The sequence below is a fragment of the Solanum verrucosum genome, unplaced genomic scaffold (genome assembly GCF_900185275.1).
Source record: "Solanum verrucosum unplaced genomic scaffold, falcon-dt-bn FXZP01000273.1, whole genome shotgun sequence".
Classification (NCBI taxonomy): Eukaryota; Viridiplantae; Streptophyta; class Magnoliopsida; order Solanales; family Solanaceae; genus Solanum; species Solanum verrucosum.
In genome coordinates this window covers 37,405-63,923 of record NW_026020163.1, presented here as the reverse complement: position 1 = coordinate 63,923, position 26,519 = coordinate 37,405, and the positions used below count along the sequence as shown (strand labels likewise).

General features: G+C 35.9%; 1 protein-coding gene across 2 annotated transcripts in view; it reads left to right on the top strand.

Annotated features, from left to right (window-relative positions):
- The first annotated feature begins 4,027 nt into the window (after positions 1 to 4,027).
- Positions 4,028 to 26,519, top strand: part of LOC125828706 (calpain-type cysteine protease DEK1) — a 34,439-nt gene continuing 11,947 nt past the window's right edge. For both annotated transcript variants that reach the window (XM_049508045.1, XM_049508047.1), the window contains exons 1-12: positions 4,028 to 4,256; positions 4,332 to 4,487; positions 12,668 to 12,918; positions 16,053 to 16,235; positions 16,471 to 16,606; positions 19,536 to 19,666; positions 19,771 to 19,885; positions 20,020 to 20,998; positions 21,126 to 21,236; positions 21,983 to 22,041; positions 22,925 to 23,087; positions 26,154 to 26,427. In XM_049508045.1, the coding sequence (XP_049364002.1) occupies positions 4,363 to 4,487; positions 12,668 to 12,918; positions 16,053 to 16,235; positions 16,471 to 16,606; positions 19,536 to 19,666; positions 19,771 to 19,885; positions 20,020 to 20,998; positions 21,126 to 21,236; positions 21,983 to 22,041; positions 22,925 to 23,087; positions 26,154 to 26,427 (2,527 nt within the window). In that variant the 5' untranslated portion in view covers positions 4,028 to 4,256; positions 4,332 to 4,362. The remainder of the gene's footprint in view (positions 4,257 to 4,331; positions 4,488 to 12,667; positions 12,919 to 16,052; positions 16,236 to 16,470; positions 16,607 to 19,535; positions 19,667 to 19,770; positions 19,886 to 20,019; positions 20,999 to 21,125; positions 21,237 to 21,982; positions 22,042 to 22,924; positions 23,088 to 26,153; positions 26,428 to 26,519) is intronic.

Below are 26,519 nucleotides of genomic sequence, written 5' to 3'. Positions count from 1 at the left end.
AGTCCAATCGTAGCAAACTAGCAATAATTATTCAAATATTGTCACTTTAGATGAATAGTATTATTTATGAGATTACTGACTTACAAGTTTCATTTGATGAGAGGATCATGACGATTTTCAACGGTTAACATATACACATACGTTAGATTTACATAATCAAAAGTATCTTAGGAAGAAACAAACAAATCATGGCCATTGATGGCCTGACAAAAATATTTAATTCAAATTTAGAATATATTTTAATGTATACGTAACATTTAAGGTTATTTAAATACCATTTTGGTTCATTATTAATGAAAAACAACATCATTATCTTTTGTTATATTAATGTGTTTTGGAAATTCTCTGTAATTGTGTTTATATAATTTTGTTACTCTTTGTAATTGTGTATTATGTTTAGTAATCTGATTTTTTATAGTAGTTTCTTCCTTTATTATAGGTAGTTAGGTATTGTACTAATCTTGTTTATCAATCATAAATTGTAAACTTTATGCATATATCTTTAGAGAAAAATCGTAGTGAAAATGTGGTTGAAAGGTGAAATGAGACAACATAATAAGTGAAAAAAGTTACTGAAAGTAAAGCCCCTTTTGGTGTATTGGGTAATATGGGAGCGCGAACTTGATTTTTCGTATGGCACACACAACTATTTATTATATAAAACTTAGGCTCGCTTGCCTATACTTCTCCTAAGTGACTTCAAAATACTCTTTCAGCCAATTTGAAAGCAACAATAGATGAGATTGAATCAGATAGAAGATAATAATGAATTTAAGATTGAGCAAGTAAAATAATAATAAAATTAAACTAATTACATAGAAGTTACAACTTAAAGAAAAAATTGAATTAGAGATTAAAAAATATTGACTCGGGCACCAATCTTAGCTCCTTTAGGCATACATTCAGGTCAAAACACAATTTTAAGTCTTTAATTTAATTGAAAATAAAGTTTATCGTTGGTGTTATAAGTGTTCGAATAATTGCTGTTAGTCTTAATAACAATTCAGCTATTGTTGAAGGGGATAAATTTAGTTAGGGAATCTCATGCACAATACCTTAAGTCATACTGTTTTATTTTCATATGAATTTGATACTAACTCATGTAGATTAATATATTTAGACACGTCTATCTTATAACAATTTGGTACAATTTGAGTCTGTCAACATGTTCTAAATTAGTATAAAAAACATAAATTTGTACTTTCTATACTAATTTTTTCAACACGTACAAGTGTACCTCATACTAATTGAACAAATATTTTAAAATGATAAATAGATAATATTGAAGTATGTATACGATAAGTTACACAAAATTTGAAAGGAAGAAAATGTAAGGTTAAATTAATGAATGGTGAGCATACTTGATCGATAATTATTGTCATTTCAAAATATAATTTTATTTAAAAGTTTTATCAAAAGAAATTGAAAAAATACATTTCATATTCAGGGAAAAACTACTTATTTGGTTATAGTATTTTCTAGTATTTGGTTAGTATTATAATTACTAGTATAAATCAATTGGATTATATATTTTTTTCTAATGCAATTGTCTAACGTACAAATGTTCAGTTTGACAGTAAATATGAGCAACATCATCTCTGTAACTGTAAATGCTTAACGCCTTAAATTTGTGTCTTCCCGCTAAGAAACTATGTGATCTCCTCCTTTTTATAATCAGAAGTTATTGTTGATTGATAATAATATTTTTAGAAGTTATAAAAAAAAATAAAAAAAATGTCTTCCATAAGGTGGCTAGTAGATTAGATCAATTGTAGGATATAATCATACAAAAAACACTACAAAAAAAGTATGAATTACATGGGAACTTTTCTGGGGATCAGTATGAAAATCCGTAGAAAACTTATTTTCCTACAAATTTTCATGTTAATCCCCAGGAAAATCTCCATGTAATTCACACTTTTCTTGCAGTGAAAGTAGTAATTGTTTGTTATAGAATAATTTATAGTTCTTAACATAAATTTTTATTTATATTGATATATACAAATCAATATTATAGTACAAACCTTTATCTAATTCAAAGTTATGACTTTGTTCATCTTTGAATTTTATGATTTTCTTTTATCAATTTTAAAAATTAAATCTTGGAAAATTATTATAGTACAAACCTTTGTATTTGTGGCAAAATCTCCCTCCTTAAAGTCAAGTGGCTTTCAAGTTTTTTCCGACGTTATAGAGTTCTTTTGCTTTAATCTGTAAAATAGAAGATCGGTTGATTCATGAGTTGGTGCTAATTCATGCAAAGTGTTCATTTGAAGTTGGAGTAAGGAATTAGCCACATCACCTTGAAGAGTTACGACATTGTTGTTTTTTCACGCCTATAGAAAGAGACTTCAAAAGTGCCAACACTCAAATCGAAAGAAAGAACAATTAACCATATATATGCTTAACTCATGCCCAAAAAATTTCTAGACAGAAAAGGAGGGTACGGACTAATTTTTTTAATAGAGAAAAACTAGAGAAATTCATACCCCCGTTTGACTTCTCGTGGAGTATAGCTCACATCCAAATATCTGATTAGAGAACGGGGCAACGCCCATGAAGCTCGGACGTAAAGGGAAGGCCTGCCAGGTCGACGTCGTATGCCCATGGGTGCAAGATTCTTCAAAAAAGTGCGGGCTAACTCGAAGACCTGGGACCCTGGCGTGTTACGCCCTCGCCCTCCTTCCATATGTGAAGCTGAGGCAGGAGAAAATACGTAATTCTCTGGAGTCATAGGTTACATTTCTATCTTTCTTCCACCTAACGTTCTCAAAAGTCAAAACGATCACCATATTTTCTTGCTTCATTCTTACCCTGAATATTAGAAAATAAACAATAAATACACTCTTCATATTCACAGTATATGACATGAAATTAAGAGTAAAGAAACTTAAAAAATAAAAATAAATAGATAAAAAGTATCATAATGGCATCCTTGTCCATTCTATTGTATTTTTATTTTGTACTTTTTTTTTTCAATTTTTAATTTCGTTGCTCCACCTCTGTCTTTTTTCTATTTTCTAGTCCATCACTATTTGAATGAAAATCAAAATAAGAAGTTGTTACTTGTATGACGTGATATAACACATGCCACTAACATATTCATTACATTTATTATTTTTAATAAAAACCTAAACTAATTCAAAACATGAACAAATCAAGCAATTGAAAAAGAAAACGAGTGAGGGTAACCAATCTCTAATCAAATTGTAGTAATCGTTTTGAGTCATTTACGCAAACAAAAATGAAAATATGTTCAATATTCCTTTAGCAGTAAAATTTTATTACCTTTATTAGCTAAATTAAAATTGATGACATTTAAATAAAATATATTCATAAGGTATATTATCTGAATAATTTAATCCAGTAAGTTGAGATTGTTGATACTCAGAATAGTAAGCTATAAGTCATTATTATTGACAAACATACTAAAATTGGAGTCTTATGTCTCTTGGTCGTAATTATAACTAGAAACAATCTTTATGAACCATTTAAAAAATAATAATTTAGATATCTTTCACAAATCTATCAAAGAAACTTAAATAAACTTGAAGAGTAAGATATTGACGGTCAATGATTATACTTGGAGTTGGTGGTGGCGGGTATAATTGTTTCTGTAGCAAAAAAAGAAATGCAGGGTCAACATCTTCAATGGAGAACAACAAGATGGGACATCTTTTGCGCTCGGTTTCATGGCCAAGATGTTCAGCAACGCCTATTGCAATACCAGTCTCTGATTCATATAAATCATTCCTGGTCTTCTCCTTTATCACCATTGATTGATTAATTCAACTGAATATTCGTCCGATAAAAATAAAGTTTCTAATGCGATGAAAAACTTACATTCAATATTTAAATTCGTTTATAGATATAATTTTTTACACTAATTAAGTAAAATTTTAATATAATATAAATACAGATGAACAAAAATGAGAATGAATTTGTGATATTAGAAGCGTTGAGGTAAGACAGAAAAACCCAGCTGTTATTTTATTATTTACAAGCACTGACGTTTCAGAATTTTATATCCACACTCACTTGTACCTTTACTTTACTCTTCTCTCCTCTCTAGTCTCCTCCAAGCCTTGTTAGGGTTTTGATTTTTCTTCAACAATTTTCTATTGACCCACACCACACGAGATGCTTTTTTTTCTCTCTCTCTAAATCCTAGCTTTACTCTTGACTATGGTCTGGCAAAAACCCTATTCTGTTTGGGAATGTTTCAGTTTTAGTTTGGGAGGTTGTTGTTGAGCTAGGTAGGTAAAACCTTCAACTTACAGAAAATTTTGTGTTTTCTATTTTTGTGATAAATATTACATTTTTGGATGCAGTTGACAGAGAAAGGGTGGATAAAGGAGGAAAATGGAAGGAAATGAGCATGAATTAATGTTGGCATGTGTGATTTCGGGGACCCTTTTCTCTGTGCTAGGTTCTGCCTCTTTTGCTTTACTTTGGGCAGTTAATTGGAGGCCATGGCGGATTTACAGGTAATTTTTTTACTTCCAAAATTTTCATTTCTGATTTCTTTTCTCATATGCAGTAAGCAATAAACTGTATCCTGACACTCTTAGAATTGGAATAAAGACTGAAACTTTTAATTGATTTTGAGTCATCTAAGCTCACAAACATGTTGATTCCAATAATCTTGAAATAACATGATATTTTTCTTGCTAAATTTCAATGAGGATATGTTTTTGTGAGCTCAAATAGTTGTTTTTTCCGACTCCTGGGAAATTGGGGCTTTGCTTGTATGTTTCCCCCATTTTCAGCATAGTTAGGCAGAGAATTGGAGAGTTAAGTTGAATTTGGAAATTCATGTAGATTCCCTGTCAAATGCTGCATAAGGAAATCTATTTAGGACAATGAAAAATAAGAGTGAAGCTGCAAAATTTGCTAGAGAAAGTAGAGAATTTTGGGCCAGAAAAAGGGAAGAGAAAATAGTGAATTTTGTTAGAGAAGGTAGAGAAGATGGCGTTGGATATTATGAAGCTCTTTTTTTGGAGTTAGCAAATAAGAAAATGGTGGATTTTGTTAGTCACGGTGGCCTACAGTTAAACTTAACACCTTTTTTTGATAAATCTGTTAGGTTTAGGGTAAAGGACCCAAATGAACACCTCTTAGTATACATTAAAGACCATTTCAATCAAGTGAGATATATTAAAGTAACACCTGTACATCAAGGACCATTTTGATTGTTTTCTCCATAGAGTTTTATCTTTTTGTTTATCTTAAATGTGGTTCAAATGTGAGTAATGAAGGTCATCTATACTGGTGTTAGAGCTATACATTTTTTTATTGATCAAGTAAAGTACTTCCAACTAAAATGGTCATATACAAAGGTTATACAAAAGATCAAAGACTACAAAATATGATTCTCTGCAAATTCCACCCAATCCTTGGTACAACAAAAAGTTTTCTCTTTATACCAAAAGAAAATAAGGGAGCCGAGAATACTCCTCTACTGCAAGAAACTTGACTCTACACCTTCAAAAACTCTCCTGTTTCTCTCTCTCCAAATTACCCACCTTAACGCAACTGGAACCACGTTCCAAGCCTTTCTTTCTCTCCTCTTTCTCCCTCTCTTCCATCTGAGCATCAAATATTTCACAGTCCTTGGCATTGCCCAAGGAGTGCAAAACCACCTAAACATATTCCACCATAATCTCATGGTAAGTCCACAATGTAGAAGAAGGTGATCCACCTCCTCGGCCATCTCCTTGCACATGCAAGACCAACTAATGCTGGCAACCTTCTGCTCCAAGGTTTTTTGCTGTCAGAATCACTCCTCTAGTGGCTAGCCAAGTGAAAAAAACACATTTTCCTCAGCACACTTGGATCCCATATTGCATTACATGGGAACTCAACCTCCACCTAGCCAAAAATTCTCACAAAAAGACTTCACTTAGAACACTCCACTACTTCCTCGGGCTCACCACTACACGTCGAGATTATCCACTAGATTGTAGCTAAAATTGCAGCACCTGGAGAGAACCTGCGAGGAGGAACAATTATGCCACTTAGAAGTAAGAACCTAGAAGAAGACGGAAAATAATTAGAACACAACAACAACAACATACCCAGTATAATTAGAACACATCCAATGATTTTGGGGATGTGCAAAAGAGAGTAGCAGAAGAGTATGTACTTGCTAAGTGAAGATGAATTCCTTACATTTGGAAACCCCAAATATTTTTAATAGTTCTGGTTTCTAGATGTAAGATAAGACAATATTTATTTATTGACGGTGGTGTCCTAACTAGCTTACAAGAATCTTAATATATTCATTGAAAATCTATCTACCCCATAATATAATTTGTTAACGTAATCCCGCACGCCTATGCTGTAATTGGAACCTGAGGTCTGCAAGTTGTTACTTCCGTATAGGCAACCCCCTTGGGACAATATTATAGTGATTTGAGATGAATAATAGGACTTGCATCTGCTGCTTATTGAACTTCAACATTTGTTTTACATGCTTCCCTAATCCCTACAATCTTTTCAATGTAATAGACGCTTTCGATGCTTCCCCTTTTCTTTTGTTTCTAAAAAATCTATCTCTGGTCAATCTTAAGTCCCAAATGTGTATCCATTTGTGCACTGCTGCTAAATTAACTTTACTTTTATGCTCCACATCAGCACTTTTCAATCAAAATAGGATTCCCGTGCCATCTCCTAATTATTTTGAGAAATGCCAAACCACAAGTTCACAGTCATGTCATGTGACACTTGTTGGGTTTGCAACCTAATAGGCTTGGTATGAGTTATGTACTCTGTGAGTAATTTTAGTTGCCTTTCTACTCCCTCTGTCCCTAATTACTTGTCCACTTTTGAATCGACACACCTATTAAGAAAACACTTATTGATATAGTGAGTTTATCATTTTACCCCTATTGATTATGAAGTGGATGAATTAAAAACTTAAGATTTTCAAAAAGTTCTATCTATTTCAAAGTAATTAATTGAGGGTTTAATAGGTAAAAATATTTTGTCCTTTCTTGATTTGTCAAAATGGACAAGTAATTAGGGACAACTAAAAAAGGAAAAGTGGACAAGTAATTAGGGACATTGGGAGTATTGATCATTGTGAGAAACTGTATTGTAAGGTAACATTCCTTCTTTGTCTTACTCTTATCAAAAGTGTCCAACACCTTGTTAGAGAAATAACTCTAAAAGGTGTTCCACATATCTAAATATCCTGTTCAGTTTAGTGGAAAATAATTTTAATTTATGCTTTTCTATATAATTAGTTAGTTACCTTTCAAAAGGAATATGTGTATGCTTATGCGGTATGTATAGTCAAAATTTGACACTCGTGCAATTTGACCTAGTCAATATATCAATGACAATTCCTTCTATCCACTAAGGGATGAGATCTTCAAATGAAAAGCCCAATCCCTTGTAAGCCAGCACCACACTCCTCCATTCAGAAGCAGACGATGAAGAAATACAGAAAACACATAATTTTTGCAGAAATTTTTCAATTCCTCCAACAAAAAGTGCTTGGTCTGGCTTTGAAGGTGAGGTCTCCTCTTGCGACAACCTCGCCCTCCCATGGTACAATTTACAAAGAAGGTATTTCCAGTAGGCATGTAATTGACGCCCCAACTGTATTGGAAACTGAGAGATAGTCGTAGACACTAATGCTCAAGGCATGCAAAACCTTTGGGTCAATGTCAATGGGTTCGAGCACGAGGTTATTGACATCATACAATTGATGGATCAGAAGAGACGGAAACAATTGATGGATCAGAAGAGGCAGAAACAATTGCAAAATCACGAGTCTCCAGGGAGTAATGGAAAGGAAGGGTAGAATAAGCAGAAAGCAGAATTGGAGAGGCTAAAGTGGGGTTTGAATTATGAAGGCAACATGAAAGGAGATGGGAGCAGGTTACCATAAGGCCTGGTCCGAATGCAATTAAAATATACTAAGCTGGAATATGTGGGGCTTGAATGACACCGCAGGAGCTCTATTAATTCATTGATACAAAAATGAAAGGTCAATATAGTTTGCCTTGAGGAAACCAAAATTGATAAGTGGCCAGCATCTTGGATCGGGCAAAATTTGGGGTAATCGTTGGGTTTAGTTGGCAGAACTCAAGTCATCAAGTAACAAGTTAGGTATCATTATCATGTAGGCTATGGGTAAATAGAGCTACTCTTCAAGACGTTTACACCTTATACTGCATGTTGGAATGGTGCTTCACAGGGGTGTATGGCCCTCACACCAACTTCGAAAGAGAAACGTTTTGGCTAGAACTTGCCGTTATAAGAGGTTTATGGGTTAAAAAGTGGGTGATTGAGGGAGACTTTATTTTATGCAGATTAGATAGAGAAAGGTATAGTTGTATAACCAGATCCAGGGCTATGAATTCCTTCTCTGAGATAATCCGAGACCTAGTTGATCTCCCTTTGGCCTTTACAATGGGCTCATTTCACATGGTTTAAAGAGGAAGATTCATTGCAAGCATCAAGAATTGACAGGTTCCTAATCTCCCAAGAATGGTGTGATAGGTTCAAACCAATCAAACAAATAGGGATGCCTAGATTGATATCAGATCACATGCCTATTCTTCTTGAATGTAGGGATTGGGAAGCCACTGTCTTATTTCAAGTTTGAAAATATGTGGCATCAGGTAGAAGGATTCACTGACAAAAATCGCTGGTGACAGGGCTACTTAATTAGTGGAAGGCCAGATTTTATGCTTGTGCAGAAATTGAAGAATCTGACAAAAGACATCACTAAGTGGAATAGAGAAGAGTTTGGCCGATTTGAACAAAAAAGGACTTAAGTTATTGGATAAGCTTACATCGCTTAAACAAGCAACAAAAGAAAGAGTCCAATAACAACAGGAGAAAAATAAACTGAAGCACCTTAGGTTGGAACTACAACAAATGGCCAAAGCAGAAAGATATCCTGGAGACATAAATCTAGATGTCTTTAGTTGGAGGTACTATTGTATTGACAACCTTAAAAAATCAGCAGAGAGATCATTGAAGATAAAGATGCCTTCAAAGAAGAGATCCTTTAGTGTAGCTAGTTTCTACGAGGATGAAATCTGGCTAGAGAGAGCATTTGAAGAAGTAGTTTTGGTAGCCATCAAAACCTGTGCTCCAGACAAAGCACCAAGGCTTGATGGCTACACAATGGCTCTGTCAAAAAGCATGGGACTTCATCAGGCAGGATATTATGGTAACCATGAACCACTTCCATCAAAACGGTCAAATGGTCAGAGCCACCAATGCCTCCTTCCTTGCACTTGTCCCCAAAAGGAAAGGTGCAATGGAACTCAAGCCTCAGTGGAAGTGTATACAAAATAGTTTCCAAATTCTTAGCAGAGGGGATTAAAAGAGTGACGGGAAAGCTCATTTTAAGGGAATAAAATGCATTTCTAGAAGACAGACAGATCAGTGATGCAACACTAATTACCAATGAACTTCTAGATGACAGATTGAAGAGAGGAATTCCTGGAGTCTTATACAAGCTTGATGTAGAAAAGGCTTTTGATCAAACCAAATCTTAGGGGGATTTTGGGGGGGGGGGGGTTTGGAGAAAGCTTAATACTGTCATACGCTGTCCGAACACCAATCCCCCCGGGCCAAGAAAGGAATCATGCAACGAGATCACTCTCACTATTCTTGTTCATCACAGCCATGGAAGGCCTAAGTTAAGCTAGACAAAGCTAAACTCATCTAATGGATTGAAGGATTTAACATTCTAGTAGTATTGGAGCCTCTGTATCAGTGTCCCACCTATTGTATGCAGATGACACTAATATTCTGTGGGGCAGACAAGTTGCAGTTGGAATACCTCAGCCTAATCCTTCTTATTTTCGAATCTATTTCAGGTTTACATATTAACATGCTTTCCGGTGAATGAAGTACCAAACTTGGAGGAATTGGCTAACATCATGTGTTGTGGCATTGGCTCATTTCCCTATTACTTGCCCAAGGATGCCTCCGGGAGCTAAATATAAGTCGGAGGAAGTTTGGTATGGAGTAACTGAAAAGTTGGAGAAGAGGATGGATACATGGAAAATACAATACCTCTCACTGGGGTAACCTACCCGAATCAACAATGTTCTTGACACCATTCCCACATACATCATGTTTCTCATTCCAATGCCAAATAATATCTTAGAACAATTAGATAAGTCTTCCTTTGGGAAGGGAACAATGAAGACCACAAGATGCACTTAATGTAATGGCCTATAGTAATTCAATCTAAAATGATGGATGGGGAATTAGGGACTTGGCTAAGCACAACAAGTGTCTGTTGCTTAAAGGACGAGGCTAAAAATATCCTTAAACTATCCCCTCAGCTTAAACTACATCCTTAAATTATCCTTCTTAACAAAAAACATCCTTCAAGTATTTAAAACTTAAACAACTGTCATCCCTCTATTAAAATTTGTCAAAAAATTAGCGAATTCCACACAAAACATATGCAATTCATACTATTCTCATAAAAAAATTCTAAAATATTATTATTGGTTGGAAAAAACATCCAAAAATAAAATAAAATTGAGACTCATGTTTGCTGTTAAAAAAAAATGTTAGGATGGTGTTAGTCTACGAGGAGACATGATTTGCTCTTCTCCTTTATCAACTGAATGGAGTTGGAGCTTAATTTCACATTATCTTCACCTTGCAAAGTCAAAATGTCGTTAGATTTGGGGTAAATTGATAATTGAGGTGATCAAGATTCAACTAATTTTGATCTCTACTAAGTTTCATTTTCCATTATTAGAAGTAAAAGGCTCCGATCGACACCAATTTTTGCAGATTCAATGAAAAGAAAACATTTCCATTGATAATTCTTTTATATCAAATCAAATGAAAAGTAAATAAAAATATAATTGCTAATTAAAAGGAAGACAATGCAAAACGTTGTTACTAAAAAAAGTTATAATATTATTTTAGATGCATGTAGAATGAACATAATTGCTTTATTGGGGTGATTTAGGGAGTTTAATTTGTTGAGAGTAGTGTGAACCGTACATGTTGTGAAGAATTTGTTAGTTTTTGACAAATTTTAACAAAAGGATGAAAGTTGTCAAATTTTAAATAATTGAGGGATGTTTTCCGTTAAGAAAAATAATTTAAGGATGTAGTTTAAGCTGAGGGTATATTTTAAGGATGTTTTTGGCCAAAAACTCCTTAAAGGACTATGGAGGTATGGACACGAGGTTAATAGTCTGTGGAAAGATATTGTGAGAGCCAAGTATGACCGTCAGGACAACTGGAGCACCATGAGCACCGCGTGGGGTGGGACCTTGGAAACACAATAACAATTCAAAAGATTATTTTTAGCAGGACATGTCCTTCAAGGCTGGTAATGGGCTAATGGCTTTTGGTGAAGTTTTGGAAGGACAAATGGCTTGGTGATTCCACATTGCAAACCAGATTCCCAACTCTCTTTTTAATAGCTACTAACCCAAACGTTACAGTGGAGAAAAACAGAGAAGGCAACCTATGGGATGTCCAATTCAGAAGGAGTATTCAAGATTGGGAATTACAAGATGTTCTATACCTACTGGGAAGATTAAACAACTTCACTATAAATAGCCAAAGCATGGATACAATGAGATGAGGCAGCTCCAAGGAAGGAACATACAGTGTAAAGGCATCACAAAATGTGCTCACAGAAGAAGTCAATTCATCTCTGGCCATGGAAGTTTATCTGGTGAGCAAAACCTCCCCAGAGATCAGTTGTTTTACCTGGATAGCACTGCAAGGGGCCACACTGACTCAAGACAACCTGTGTAGAAGAAAGTCCCAACTAGTAATAGATGCTACATGTGCCTGTATAGCTTAGAAACTATAACTCATCTCTTTTTGCACTGCGCAGTGGCTGCTGACACCTGGCACACGTTCCTATTAGTTTTTGACCTCTCTTGGGCACTACCTTTGACTATAAAGGAAGCAGTTGATAGCTGGAATTCTTGGAGAATCAGCAAAGCCATCAAGAAAATGTGGAAAATAATCCCTAGCTGTAACTTTGGTGTGTTTGGATAGAAAAGAATAGAAGATGTTTTGATAGTATTTTAACTCCTATCTCAGTTATTAAGTGTAGATGTCTGTTACTGCTTTTTAGTTGGACTAATTATGCTCCTGTAAATGATGTTGGTTCTTTTGTAGATTTCTTTGGTTCTCTGTGGGCTTAATAGCCCTCTTTTGCTTTTGATTAGCTCCCTATGCTAAAAGACCTACTGTTGTTGGATCTAACATGTCTTTTGTAACTTTGCATCTTCCTGATGCAAGCTATACAGAATCTTATTTCATCAAAAAAAAAGAAAAAAGAAAAAGAAAAAAAGAGGACCTCTGTGGCCATTTGTGTTCTCTGGCTTACATGGGATGTGATCTATATTGCTTTTTAATAACAGCAGTACATATTAAAGACTTCAAAACAAAGATATACTGGTTTAACCACAGCAATTGGTGCTTCCTTTAGTTGTCTTTGGTACCTCATCCACGAGACTGTCCATTTGCCCAATTTTGCTGTCCAACTATATTTCTTTTTTTTATTGTTTGATTTGACAGTTCTGTCTAGCTACTTCTATACCATAAATATAGTTCATGTATCTGTTCAGATATATCAATATTTTCCTTTTTATGGATGAAAAATGTTCTTCTTTGTGGTTAATATCTCTATTTTTTGGCCTTTCAGTTGGATCTTTGCTCGAAAATGGCCGGGATTCTTACAAGGGCCCCAGCTGGGAATTATATGTAGTTTTCTCTCTCTGTTTGCCTGGATAACTGTGATCTCTCCGGTGGTGGTGCTTGTTACATGGGGAGGCTGGTTAATGTTGATATTGGGACGAGATATAGTTGGTCTAGCTGTAATAATGGCTGGAAGTGCTCTTCTTTTGGCATTCTACTCAATAATGCTTTGGTGGAGAACACAGTGGCAAAGTTCAAGTATGTATTACTCCTCTTATACTTGCTGGGAGAAAACCTATTTTCTGGGAGGAAGAAAAATGAATGTACCTAATCGTGTTGGTTAAACACATACATTCATACACACTCATACATTTACATAATATTTCAACTACCATTATATGTCTAAGTGGGTATGTGGATTGACTTATTTTTAGTGACTTTTGGCTTTTAAGCTATTTTTTAGTTTTTGAAGAGTTTGGATAAGTACCCAAAAAGTCAAAAGTCAAAAGTTGGGTGTTCCCAACTTGCTTTTAACTTACAAGTCACTTAAAAAAGCCAATCCAAACACCCCCTAACTCATCTAAGCATCAGACATTTTTCTGTCAAAACTGGCGTGGTTGAAGGCACTTGATAGGCTGTAGTTGTGTGTCTTTAAATTCCCATTCCCTGTAAGTTTTTTTTTTTTTTTTTTTTTAAGAAACTGGTAAGGTTGTAGTCTTCAGTATTAAGGGGATGCTGACGACCTCCAAAAAGGAATATTATTAATTACAAGTCTCCTATTAAGTCTACCATCTGATCTATATCAACTATACACAATTGTTAACACCAAAAAAGTAAGGATACAATGCAATTCCATTTCACTCTATGATTGAAATTGGACCTGTCTTCAAACGTCTACCATTTCTTTCCACTCATTCCCAGTAAACTTTATTCATTATGCTTGGAGGCCTAGGGAAAACTAAACATTATATAAGTAGGAAGAGTATCCAATACATTGTTGATGAGTATGACTCTGCCACCTAGGAATAGGCTAAGTTGCGCGGACTCTTCACTTTCGATGCCGCACCCATGTCGGATACTCCAAAAATATACTACTTTTGGAGAATCTGACAAGCACCCATTGACATTTTTGAAGAATCCAAACAACATAGGGAATAAGTATTGTCTTTTCCAAGTTGCAAGTTTCTTTTCAAATCTCTCTTATCTTTTGCCGTACTTGTTTGGCCTTATATCTGGCACCTAGGGGTGTTCCTTGATATGTAGTTGGAAGTTCACATGTCCGTCACCCAAATTCTCTCCTAATATTTTTTGAGAAAGAATTCTCTCCTAATATTTGCAAGTCTTCAACATCATAAATGGTAAATAATGTCTCTTTCCCAGACTAATCTTCAGACCAAACATAGGTTCAAATAACTGTAAGATGACTCTTAGATATCTCAATTGGTTCCATGTTACTTTATAAAAAAAAGATATCTCAATTGGTTCTCCTTTTCCCCTCAAAGGATTGGCGAATCATCAGGCATACTAGAAATGAGAAGCAATTACTCTATTAGAACCCTCTGTCCCCGTTCTAAACCCTTGGGCCAATTTAAAGAGTTTGCCATGCACATCATTAAACTTACTCCCTCTATTGCCGGAATGAATACGAAGGGAGACAGTGATCACCTTATCTCAAGCTCTTGTATGTAAAGAAAATGCCTTCCGGTGACCTAATTACAACTACTGGGAATTTCACAATAGATGCGCCAATCAATCCACCTGATCCCTTCTCCCCCAAAGCCTATTTCTTTCTAGAGATTTTGCAAGTCAAATTTACATGATCGAAAGCCTTCTCAATATCCAACTTACTGAAAATACCAGCTTCCCTTGCCTCTTTTTATTGTCTAGACATTCATTTTGCAATGAACATCGTGTTCGTGATTTGTCTTGCTTAAATAAGCCGTTTTTGTGTCCATAGCCAACCAGTTCATCACCTTTTCAATCTCTGGCTGAAGTTTGGAAACAATCTTGTAGAAGCTCCCTACTAAGATTCCTCCCCTGCCTTCTAGGGAACTAATGCTATTGATGCTTTAAAACTTTTTTGAACTTCCCCATCTGAATTTAGCAACCAACATTGCTGGTAAAAGGCCATATTGAACCTGTCTGGACTCAGCTTTTTCGCCTTTGTAACTTCTTATGATAATCTTCACTTGTTGCACTGCAAAAGGTCTCTGTAGCTTTTCTCTACCATCTTATGAGATTCTAGGCCAGTTAGTTTTGAAGGCTGGTCTCAAATTTTCACTTTCCTGTTAAACATTTTTTTTGAAGTTCAAAATTTCCCTTTTGATTGCTTTGTGATCCTATTTCCATTGATTTTCCAGCTATTTAGTCGAATTATATCGTATGTTAGCATTTGCGATCTTGTGAAAGAATTTGGTGTTTTTGTCCCCAGACTTGATCCACAAAATCTATATCTCTGTCTCGGTAGGAGTTCTTTTCTCTTTGTTTTGCTCTTTTGATGATGTAAAGTTCTAAATTCAGCACCAGTTATGGTGTTGAGTTTATATAGATTATACAAACGGGTACCTTTCTAAAAAAAGAGTCCAAAAGAATTAATCCTTGGCCAAAGAACTATACCACATCATCATGCTATAGAGCACAACTATAATATGTATAGATTGGGTTTCTTTCATTGAGAACGATATTTTAATGTAGTTTTTTCTTTGGGTATATGGGATTTTCCCCAATTGTTAATAAAATTATTTACCTTGTAAACAAAAAAACATGTCTTTAAATTCTCTTAGCAATGTCTTCTCATCCCTCCTCATATTTGAATTCATGAACAATTACATTGCTCCTCCAGTCCCGTTATTTCGAGAGATGGAAACAGACCTTCCATAGATGTTGAAGTTTTGTTCACTGAGTATTCGTATGGCTGCCCTTATCTGATTCCATTTCTTGTATTTGTGGACTGTGCTCTCTGAAGTTGCTAAAGTTTCCCTCAACTGGTGTTACTGTTCGATTGAAATACAACTCGAATATATGCATTTAATTTTTGTCTCTGTGCTTTATAGATGTTATATTAATTTTTATGGTTTTATGATCTTTTACCTTTTGGTAAAGTTTAAGCTGTTATATTATGTTTTTATGGTTTTATGATCTTTTACCTTATAGTTAAGTTTAAGCCAGAACACTGATAGTTTCTTGTTAAAGGATGATAATTTTTAGCAATTAAATTGAATTTTTTGGTCATTGTTTTTGTACATAAGGACTAAGGAGAAGTTCTCATGTATAGATCTATAGCTGACTATGAGAAAGCAACTTTTTTTTACATCTGTTTTTTGGTGCTTATCTTGAAGTTCTTTCACTCCCTTCACTTCACAATTGAATTGTCATGTTAATGTGTTCTGCAGGGGCTGTAGCTGTTCTCCTCCTACTAGCTGTTGGTTTGCTTTGTGCATATGAACTTTGTGCTGTGTATGTCACAGCAGGTGTTAGGGCATCTGAAAGATACTCACCTTCCGGGTTCTTCTTTGGTGTGTCAGCAATCTCCCTGGCAATCAATATGCTATTTATTTGCAGGATGGTCTTCAATGGTATGTTATGATGTGTGTCTTTGTCATGATCCATATATGTGTTTTTTGAAGGTTGATCAGCAACTTGTCGTGGGTATCTTTGCTTTATTTTTTTGCACAAAGTAGGTCAAATATTTAGGGAATTTTGTTGGTTATTGTTTCCCATTTAGGGGTCCATTGAAATCTTTACAAAATTCTTGTTCTCCTTTTGTGTTTTTTTCTCCTTTGTAAATTCTCTGTCTACCGATCCTGGCAGGGAATGGCTTAGATGTTGACGAGTACGTACGGAGGGCATATAAATTTGCTTATTCTGATTGTATTGAAGTGGGTCCTGTTGCTTGCTTACAAGAGCCACCTGATCCCAATGAGTTATATCCTCGACAATCTAGAAGGTAAGCTATACATTGCTTGCTATAAAGTGATGCTGCTTTATTGCAGCTATGGTTTCTTTTTGCATTATAATTCTTTCTTCTGGAGCTTGTAAATCTTATGCCGCCCCCCAAGGTTGGGATAATTTATTGATTTCCAGCAACAAGAGAATGCTAGTAGGTATTTACCTCAAAAATATACCATATTGCACCCGAAAACTTACAAAGCAATACATTTGTATTTGCAATTAGTTACAGAATCTTTTTTGGTTCTCAATAGTTGTATTTTTTTTCTTCCGTATGGACCAGCTGATCGCTGCTGGATAGACTATAGAGTTCCATACCTTCATGTTGTTTCCCCTAGGTCCTTCCTGTGCCAACATTTGTAATAAGTTAATTGTGGAATTGTCCAGCTGACCGGTAATATTTTAGAGATGATTCCAAAGCTGTGAAGCGAGGCAGCAATCCAAAAAAAGATGATTGACGTCTTCACTGCTGTCTTCACAAAGAACACATCTAGTACATACATTTAGGCCTTTTTTGGAGATCGTATGTGTTAGAACAACTTCCTTTACCTACTGGTAATAAAAAGAAGCAGCTTCCTTCACCATCGTCCAAATGAAATACTCCACCTTAAGTGGAGCCCGGTTATTTATTTTTATTATTATTATTCTATTTTGATTACCATGGTGTCTAGGTCATCTCAGGTATTCCATCCCAGATCACGAGAAGAACTCTCAACCATGAAAATCAGTAGGAGACCTTGACTATCTCCATTATTTTCTCTCTGAATAACCTTCAGGGCCTTGCCCTTAAACTTTCTCTTTGTAGACCACTTTGCATGAAAGGAAAAATCCAGACCCCCACACACACACTCCCCCAGGGCCATGATTTTCATTAAAGGGGTGTCAAAATATATGAAAAAGCCAACAAAATAAATTTTACTATTGAAAGCAGAAAGTAATTACATTATCACAACCGTTCTTGACAAGGTTATATCTCTTGAAATGTTTTACAATAGCATTATTAGAAATATTTTTAAATACATCTGTTTCTACATTAGTCACGAAGCAACTGCTCAAAAGTTCATGATTCATCTGATTCCACAGGTCATTCTTAATAAAACAAATGTGTTTTCACACACAAACAGCCTAGTGGTCTCTGAGGAAAATTGGTGAAGTTCGATGTGGTATTCTTTTTAAAAAATAGAGTAGAAACAAATCAACCAAAATTTAGGAAAAGAAATTGCGTGCGAGATAGATTCGAGTCTACCAAATAAGAATGGAAAAAAATATTGCAAAAAAGTGTTGAGGCTGCTTGCCATATAGACAGTCTTGACACATGAAAACCTAAACAAGAGAGGTTACTAGCTATGTTGCTCGGTCTCTTCAAAAATGTCAAGGGGTGTGTGGCGGATTCGCCAAAAGTAGTGTATTTTTGGAGAATCCGACACGGGTGCGGCATCGAAAGTGAAGAGTCCGCGCAACTTAGGTTACCAGTTGGTTTCTAGATGCTTTTTGTGTGGGGAGTAAGCAGAGACGATCAACCATATTTTCTTACATTGCAAAAGGATAGGGCAGCTGTGGAGAATGTTCATCAGCCTGAAGGAGATCAGGTGGGTGAAACCTGGGAGCATTAAAGGAGTACTAAGCAGGTGGAACAGGGATGGAAATGTAACAGAGAAGGATAAGAGATGGAAGATTGTCAGAACATGTATATGGTGGACAGTTTGGACAGAAAGAAACAAGAGGTGTTTTGAGGATGTGCAGAACAATTTGCAGAAGATATAATTTATTAGCTCAAACAGAACACATCTTTGATGTGCTGGACTGTTTATAGGCAATAGAAAGACAGAGTAAGATGTAAGGTAGTTTTTTGGAGGACCAAGATACCACCTAAGGTAGTTTTTTTTACCTGGATAGCTCTATATGAGGCATGTCTCACCCAAGACAACATAAAGAAAAGAAAAATCCAGCTCCCAAACAGATGCTATATGTGCAAAAAAGAGGCTGAAACCCCCAGACACCTTCTTCTTCATTGTGAGGTGGCCTCAGAATTATGGAGCATGTTTTTTTGTCTCTCTGGCATCAATTGGACCACACCCCTCACTGTTAAGGATGCATATGAGAGTTGGAGTCTATGGAAAGTTGACAAAGCCATCAAGAAGATCTGGATTCCTGCTTGTATTTTTTGGTGTATTTGGTTAGAGAGGAACAAGAGATGTTTTGATGGAGAGTCAATTGCTTTAGGCATTTTGAAGACTAGGTGCATTGAAAATTTGTTTAGTTGGTGCAACTTGTATCCTGCTGTTAATGCAGAACAACTTCAGGATTTTACTAACTGATTAGCTCTGGCTTAGATAGTTTGTATAGTTAGCCAGAGATTTTTTGTAAGCTCAAATGCCATATCTTGTAAATTTTGCATCTTCTTGATGCTGTTATTAATACCACTTATCTTATCAAAAAAAAAAAAGATGTAAGTTGTTGTTGAAGGGGAACATCATTCTTGTTGGCTAGGGATTTGAACAATATTGGAAGGTCTCCATTAAAAGGATGGGGATGACAAATATTACAACTCTTTTTTTTTGGGTGCAACAGTATTGTTATAAGAGATGAAAGAATATGAATAGAGGCCAAGATGTTCTCAGCTAACAGGATTTGAAAATAAAGAGCCTAAGAACTCTAAATAATGGGTGTAACTCAAATCTCTTTGAATAAAAGGAATACCAACTCTGAGGAAACAAAGCGCACACTCCAGTATATGCAGTAGATCTAAAAATTCACAGCTAAACAAATCAATTTAAATGCTACTTTAGATTAGAACGTTACCCTGTTATATCATGTGTTCAGTAGTTCTCATCTATATTACTCATCATATTTCCAGAACTATCTTTTCGAAATTTTCTCTGAAGTCTATAATTTTATCATCTTCATGCTGAATTTGGGCTTTGCAGGGCTTTGCATCTTGGACTTCTCTATGTTGGTTCACTTGTAGTACTTCTTGTGTATTCTATCCTGTATGGTCTGACAGCAAAGGAATCAAACTGGCTTGGGGCTACAACATCAGCTGCCGTGATAATCCTTGGTAGTTCATTTCAAGCATATATCTCCTTTTCTGACTTGTATTTGGAAATCATTTCTAATTTCCTGTGGTAAGTAATTAATTCACTAGTGTTTCATTCTAATCAGATTGGAACTTGGGAGCATGCTTGTATGGCTTTAAGCTTCTGAAAAGTCGAGTCGTCGTACTTTTTGTTGCTGGTACATCTCGAGTGTTCCTGATCTGTTTTGGAGTTCATTACTGGTTTGTTGTTAACCCATGCTAATTAATTTCCTTCCATAATTAAGTCTTCTTGTACTCGTGGGCACATACATCCCTTTTAATATTATTTTTAGAATAGAAACTTCTAATCTTTTACTGCAACAATTTTGTTTCAGGTACTTTGGACATTGTATTAGTTATGCAGTTGTAGCATCTGTGCTGTTGGGCGCGGCTGTTTCACGGCATTTATCAGTTACAGACCCATTAGCAGCTAGACGAGATGCCTTGCAGAGCACAGTTATCCGCCTTAGAGAAGGTTTCCGCAGAAAAGACCAAAATAGCTCTGCAAGCTCTTCTGAGGGTTGTGGCTCAAGTGTTAAGCGCAGTAGTAGTGCTGATGCTGGTCATCTTGGTAATGCAACTGTGCCTTGCACTGGTGATGGCAGTACCTGGAATAACATTGAGGGGATTAATAGTGATAAGAGCATAGACAGTGGAAGGCCTAGTCTAGCTCTACGTAGTAGTTCCTGTCGTTCAGTAGTTCAAGAGCCTGAAGTAGGATCATCTTATGTTGACAGAAATTTAGAGCATAATAGTTCGTTGGTTGTTTGTTCTAGTAGTGGCCTTGAAAGCCAAGGCGGTGATTCTAGTACATCCACTTCCGCAAATCAACAGATATTGGACTTGAATTTGGCACTTGCATTTCAAGAAAAGTTGAGTGATCCCAGGATTACATCTATGTTAAAGAGGAAAGGAAGACACACAGATCGTGAATTAGCTAATTTATTGCAAGATAAAGGGCTTGATCCTAATTTTGCTGTGATGCTGAAGGAGAATGGATTGGACCCAATGATTCTAGCCTTGTTGCAGAGAAGTAGTTTGGATGCTGATCGAGAACATCGTGACAATAACCCTCCTGTCACTGATTCAAATGGTGTTGACGATGTGTTACCTAATCAAATTTCATTCTCGGAAGAACTTAGACTCCAAGGATTAGGAAGGTGGCTTCAGCGTTGTAGAGTAATGTTGCACCATATAGCTGGAACTCCAGAACGAGCATGGCTTCTTTTCAGTTTAATTTTCATTCTTGAAACCGTCATTGTGGCTATCTTCCGACCAAAGACAATAAAACTTCTAAATGCTACACACCAACAGGTAAGTAATGCATTGCTACTTCAAATGTTTAGCTTAAAGTGTATTTGGAGTACGGTGTAGCTAATTTGAACTCCATATAGTTCTATTTACCATTTTCTAACAAAATTTGGTGAACAACTGTCTGTAGTTTGAATTTGGCATTGCGGTTCTCCTTTTGTCTCCTGTTGTCTGTTCTATTTTGGCCTTCCTTCGGTCACTACAAGCTGAAGATTTGTCCATGACTTCAAAGCCTCGGAAGGTATTTATATTTTTGGTTCTTTGCCTACAAATATCTGTTTTTATTTGTTTTTCCACCAAGTATCTACATTGGTTTCTATGGTTCTTTTCTTTTGCAAGAGGGATTGTCTTTAGCTACTATGGTTTCAGCACTAGTCCAGGCTCCTCTCCCTCTTTCTCTCTTGCCTTCTAAATATTCATCTTAATTCTTTATACGTTCACCTGTGATGTGAGGGACAATGTTTTGTACTATGGTTTTCATGACACAATACTGATTAGGCCGCTAGAAAGCCAGACAAAAGGTTTTTGTACCAGCCAATCTGTTGAATCCAGTTAACATGGTATGTTTTGCGTGCTCAGCTATGCTAGACCTGTTAAGCAATTGAATTATGGATAGCTCCAAAATAGATGTTCAAGGTCAGCTGATGTTATTCCTAAAAGAGGTTAGGTGAAATAAGAGAAGAGAAGATGCTTTGTTAATTTGACGATTGATGGTTGGTCACGTTCATAGGTATCTAACACAAGACACTTGATATTCTTACAGTGACCTCTCTCTCTGGCCACATAAATATGTCCTCTCTAGTATAGCTGTCTTTCTAGTGGACCTTCATTTTTGACTTAATGATGGGTTTACCAGTGTAGTTCTTCAAAAATTGAGATGCACTTTAGCATAATACTTTCAGAAGGCAGTCTGACTGTTGTCTCCTTGCATTAGAGGCTCAATGTTTCCACTATTTTTTTTGGGTAAAATTTGCTATGTTGTTGCAGTATGGCTTTATCGCTTGGATGCTGAGCACTTGTGTTGGTCTGCTGCTTTCATTCTTAAGGTAAACCCTTTTTTTTTATTAACTATGTCCCAGTCACTGTTAAGTTACAGAAGCAACTTATATTACATAATTAGGCACATCAAGTCCTTAGTCCTAATGACACCTAACTCTCTATAGTGTAGTGCGAAGAAGCTATCTTTAGGCACATCAAGTCCAGTTTGTGATTGTCACGACCCAAATCTCCCAAGTCCTGATGACACCGAACTCTACCCGTCAGGTGAACCAATCTAAAATTAACCACAATATCAAGACATTATGGTGACAATAAAATACGATGGTAAAATACTTCCTTCGTCCCATATAAGTTGTCCACCTTACTATAAATAGTTGTCCCAAATTACTTTTCAATTTACAAAACCAAGATATAATTAATTACATTTTTCCTATTTCACCTTAACAATTAATTCTTTTTGAAAGTGAAAACAAGTTTTTTGCGAAGTTCCAAAAGAGTTTCTTAAGGGGTACAAGTAAAACTATCCTTCTTATATGATTTCTCAAGGGCCATGTAAAGGGGAAAGTGGACAACTAATACGGGACACATGGAGTATAAATACATAGTTTTCAAGTCAGATACACCGTGGAACTGAACACTATAACCCTCTTGCTGTCGCAACTCATGAGCTACCATTAATAGAAAAATACTACAACAACTTACCCAGTGAAATTCCACTCTGAATGGAAAATTACAACTATGAATATTAAAGGTACATGTTTGTGTGGAAAACAACAAGATAAAAAGCTCTAAGCTACTAAGAACTAAATGACAACTCAACTCTAGAATGCTGGTATGATCTCCTAAGAACTAAATGACAACAAGAAGATACGATATGCTTTTGGCTGTATCTTTTGGTTGATACTTCTGTTGTACATATTGGATTTGCAGCAAATCATCAGTTCTTCTGGGATTATCATTGACTGTACCCTTAATGGTAGCATGCCTATCTATTGCAATTCCTATATGGATTCGTAATGGGTACCAGTTTTGGTCTTCAAGAGCTGAGAATGCAGGCCGTGCAGGAAACCATCTAACACTGGGGATGAAAGAGGTTAGTGTGTTTAGCAATTCCCCCCTATTTATATACTGTTAATATTGCTGTGGTCCTCTGCACTTTTGCTGTGTATTTGGAATGGGTTTTCTTAAAATTTTGTAAGTATTACCTTTACAGATCAATTTTTTGGTGTCAGCAAATTCCAACTAGTTTGAATTGAGGTGTTTGATGCACTGAGCTGTACACTTCTATGTTTGAGGAGATGTTTGTCTATCGTTTTAGTCAATCATATAACTTTCTTATTTCATTACTGGTTGTTGATGTATGAACCAAAACTCTTGTATATGTCAGAATGACAAATGGAAGACTATTTTAATAAGAGGGATTCTCACTTAATTACTCATAAGAATGGGGCTAACTATAGTCAAATAGACTTTATCTTTGTAAGAAGAGGAGATCGAAATACATGCAAGGATTGTAAGGTTATTCCAAGAGAAGCGATGACCTCCCAACATTTGTTAGTAGTCTTCGATGTAAAGTTTAGGAGTAAAGTGAGAAAAGTGATGATGTAGAAGTAGTGGGCATTAAAGGGTGATAATCCGTTCGCGTTTCAGGAAAAACTACGGGAGAAGGGAGCTTTGTATATAGAGGGAGACGTAGACACCTTAGGAGGAAAGTGTTAGGTTGGATTAAAAAATCAGTTGCAGAAGTGTTAGATGTGTCTAAATGTTTATGACCTTGACCACATGAATCCTGGCAGGGAATGAGGAGGTACAAATTATTATTAAAGCTAAAAGAGAGTTATTGAAAGTTACAAAAGCAACCGACAAAGAAGCTTTTTGAAGAATACAATTACAATACAACTAAGTGGTTGCCTAAGAAGGCTATTAGTAAAGCCCAAGGGGATGCGCTAGATGGCTTGTATCAAAAGCTAGGGACACAAGATGTAGAGAGAGAATTGTTTAAATTAGCAAGACTAAAGCGAAGAAGGGCAAGGACTTAAACTAGATGAAGTGTATTAAGGACAGTTCTCAACATGTGTTTATAGGAGATGATGAGATCAAGGAGAAACAAAGAGACTACTTTGATTAATTGTTCAACACGAACAAGGAGAATAACAATTTAAGATCTACACATGTATGTGAATGATAGAAACTTTAGCTATACTCGTAAAATTGGGAGGTTAGAGGTAAATGATGCCATGAAAAACATGCGGATTGGAAAAGCTTGTGGCCCAAATAGTATCCCCATAGAGTTGGTAAGTGCCGTGGAATGGCTCACCAAGATATTCAATGCTGTACTATGAATTGGTAGGTAGCCCAATGATTGGAGGAAGAGTACCATGGTTCTGATTTACAAGAATAAAAGAGATATTCAAAGCTATGCGAACTATTGTGGCATTTAAATTATGAGTCATATGTTGAAACTTTGGGATAGAGTGATAGAGCGTAAGCGTAGAAACACAAGAGTGAAGATAACCAATTTCTGTTTGTCTGGTGGATCTCCCTTGGAGGCTATATTCTTACAAAGATGATTGTTGGAAATCTATCGTGAAAAGAAGGAAGACCTACACAAGTCCTACTTACTTACCCTATTTATGGATGAGCTATCCAATACAATACAAGAGGAGGTCTCATGGTATATGCTATTTGCGAATGATATTGTGTTAATTGGTGAAACTAGCGAGGTGTCTACCAAAAGCTTGAACTATGAAGAAGCATGTTAGAGAGTACGTATTGTCGGATAAGTAAAATTAAGCCAGGCTGAATATATGCATTGTAGGTTTAGTCAGCATGAGAGCAGAGTAGGTAAGGTGAGACTAGATGGGATTGTCGTGCCAAAGTGCGAACAATTTAGATATTTGGGCTAGTCGTTTCAAGATAATGGATTGATAGAGGAAGATGTTACTCATAGATTAAAATGGGATGGTTGAAATGAAAAGGTGCTACGGGGGTGTCATGTATTGGAATTTTACCTACCAAAATGAAAGGTAAGTTCATTAGTCCAACATGTCCCCAAGATGAGTGTTGTGGAGATTTGGATGCTGAGTTGGATGTGCGGTGATACAAGATTAGTGAAGGAGAAAATGCTAGAGGGACACTTGAGATGGTTTGAACATGTTCTGCGTCGACCTATAAATGCACAGGTCAGTAGGTGTAGAATTGTGGCAAGTGAGTGTGTTAAAAAAGGAGTAGACCTAAAATTATATATAAGGAGTGATAGCTACTAGTTGATGATAGGTTTTTAGACTCGAACTACTTTTGGAAGAGTGATATTCCTACAAAAGTAAAGTGCTTCACCTGGTTAGTGATAAAGAGAGCATGTTTAACAGAAGAAGTTCTACAAAAGAAAGGCAGACAACTGGTCCCTAGGTGTTTTTTGTGCAACTTGACAGGGGAAACAAATAACTATCTCTTCCTGCCCAAATTTGGAACTTGTTTCTCAACATCACAAGCATGAACTGGACAATGCCAGAACATACATCAGATCTGTTGAGCTGTTGGATTAGGAGGGGAGGCAGTAAGAGTCAAAAGAGATGGTGGAAGCTAATACCATCATGTGTATGGTGGTCAGTCTGGAAAGAAAGAAATGGAAGATGTTTTGAAGATATATCCAATTCCATCCACAAAGTTAAATGGAATTGTATAGTATCTCTACTTTTTTGGTGTAAACAGCTTTGTATAGATGATAGAGACCAGATTATAGATTTGATAGGAAATCTGTAATTATCCCTTTTTGGAGGTTGCCAGCATTCCCTTAATGCTGAAGAATTCAACCTTACCAGTTTTAAAAAAAGGAGATTTTTTTTAAAAATTATTATTGTTATAAAGCTACCAAGTTAAAAAAAATTCATTATTATTATTATGTGTATATATTCAACGTACTTTTATTTCATTTATTATGATGATGATATGAAAGAACTTACATGACGAAATAAGGATTTATATAACTGATCTCAACTTATTTGGGACTGAGGCGTAGTAGTAGTAGTTATTGTTGTTGCATCCTCCTTCTCTAAATCTCAATCTATAGGTGGGATATGCCATTACTTGCAAAGGATTCACGCTTATACATTCTTATATGACTTTCTATAAGAATCATAATTGCCAATTCTGTTTCCAGGGTGTTGTTCTTTTCATTTCCATCTCCTTATTTGCTGGGTCCATTTTAGCTCTTGGAGCAATAGTGTCTGCAAAGCCTTTGGATGATTTAGATTATAAGGGGTGGACTGGTGGTCGGAACAGTGTTACATCCCCTTATGCATCATCTGTGTTCCTTGGCTGGGCAATGGCTTCTGCAATTGCTTTGGTATTTACTGGTGTGCTGCCAATTATATCCTGGTTCGCAACTTACCGGTTTTCTCTCTCATCTGCTATTTGTGTTGGCTTATTTGCAGGTAATCCTTCCACTTTAATCTCTCCTCTTCCCTTTTTTAAACTAAATAAATACTGTAATAGCCTCTCTGGTTTACAACCTTTTGTTTGGTAG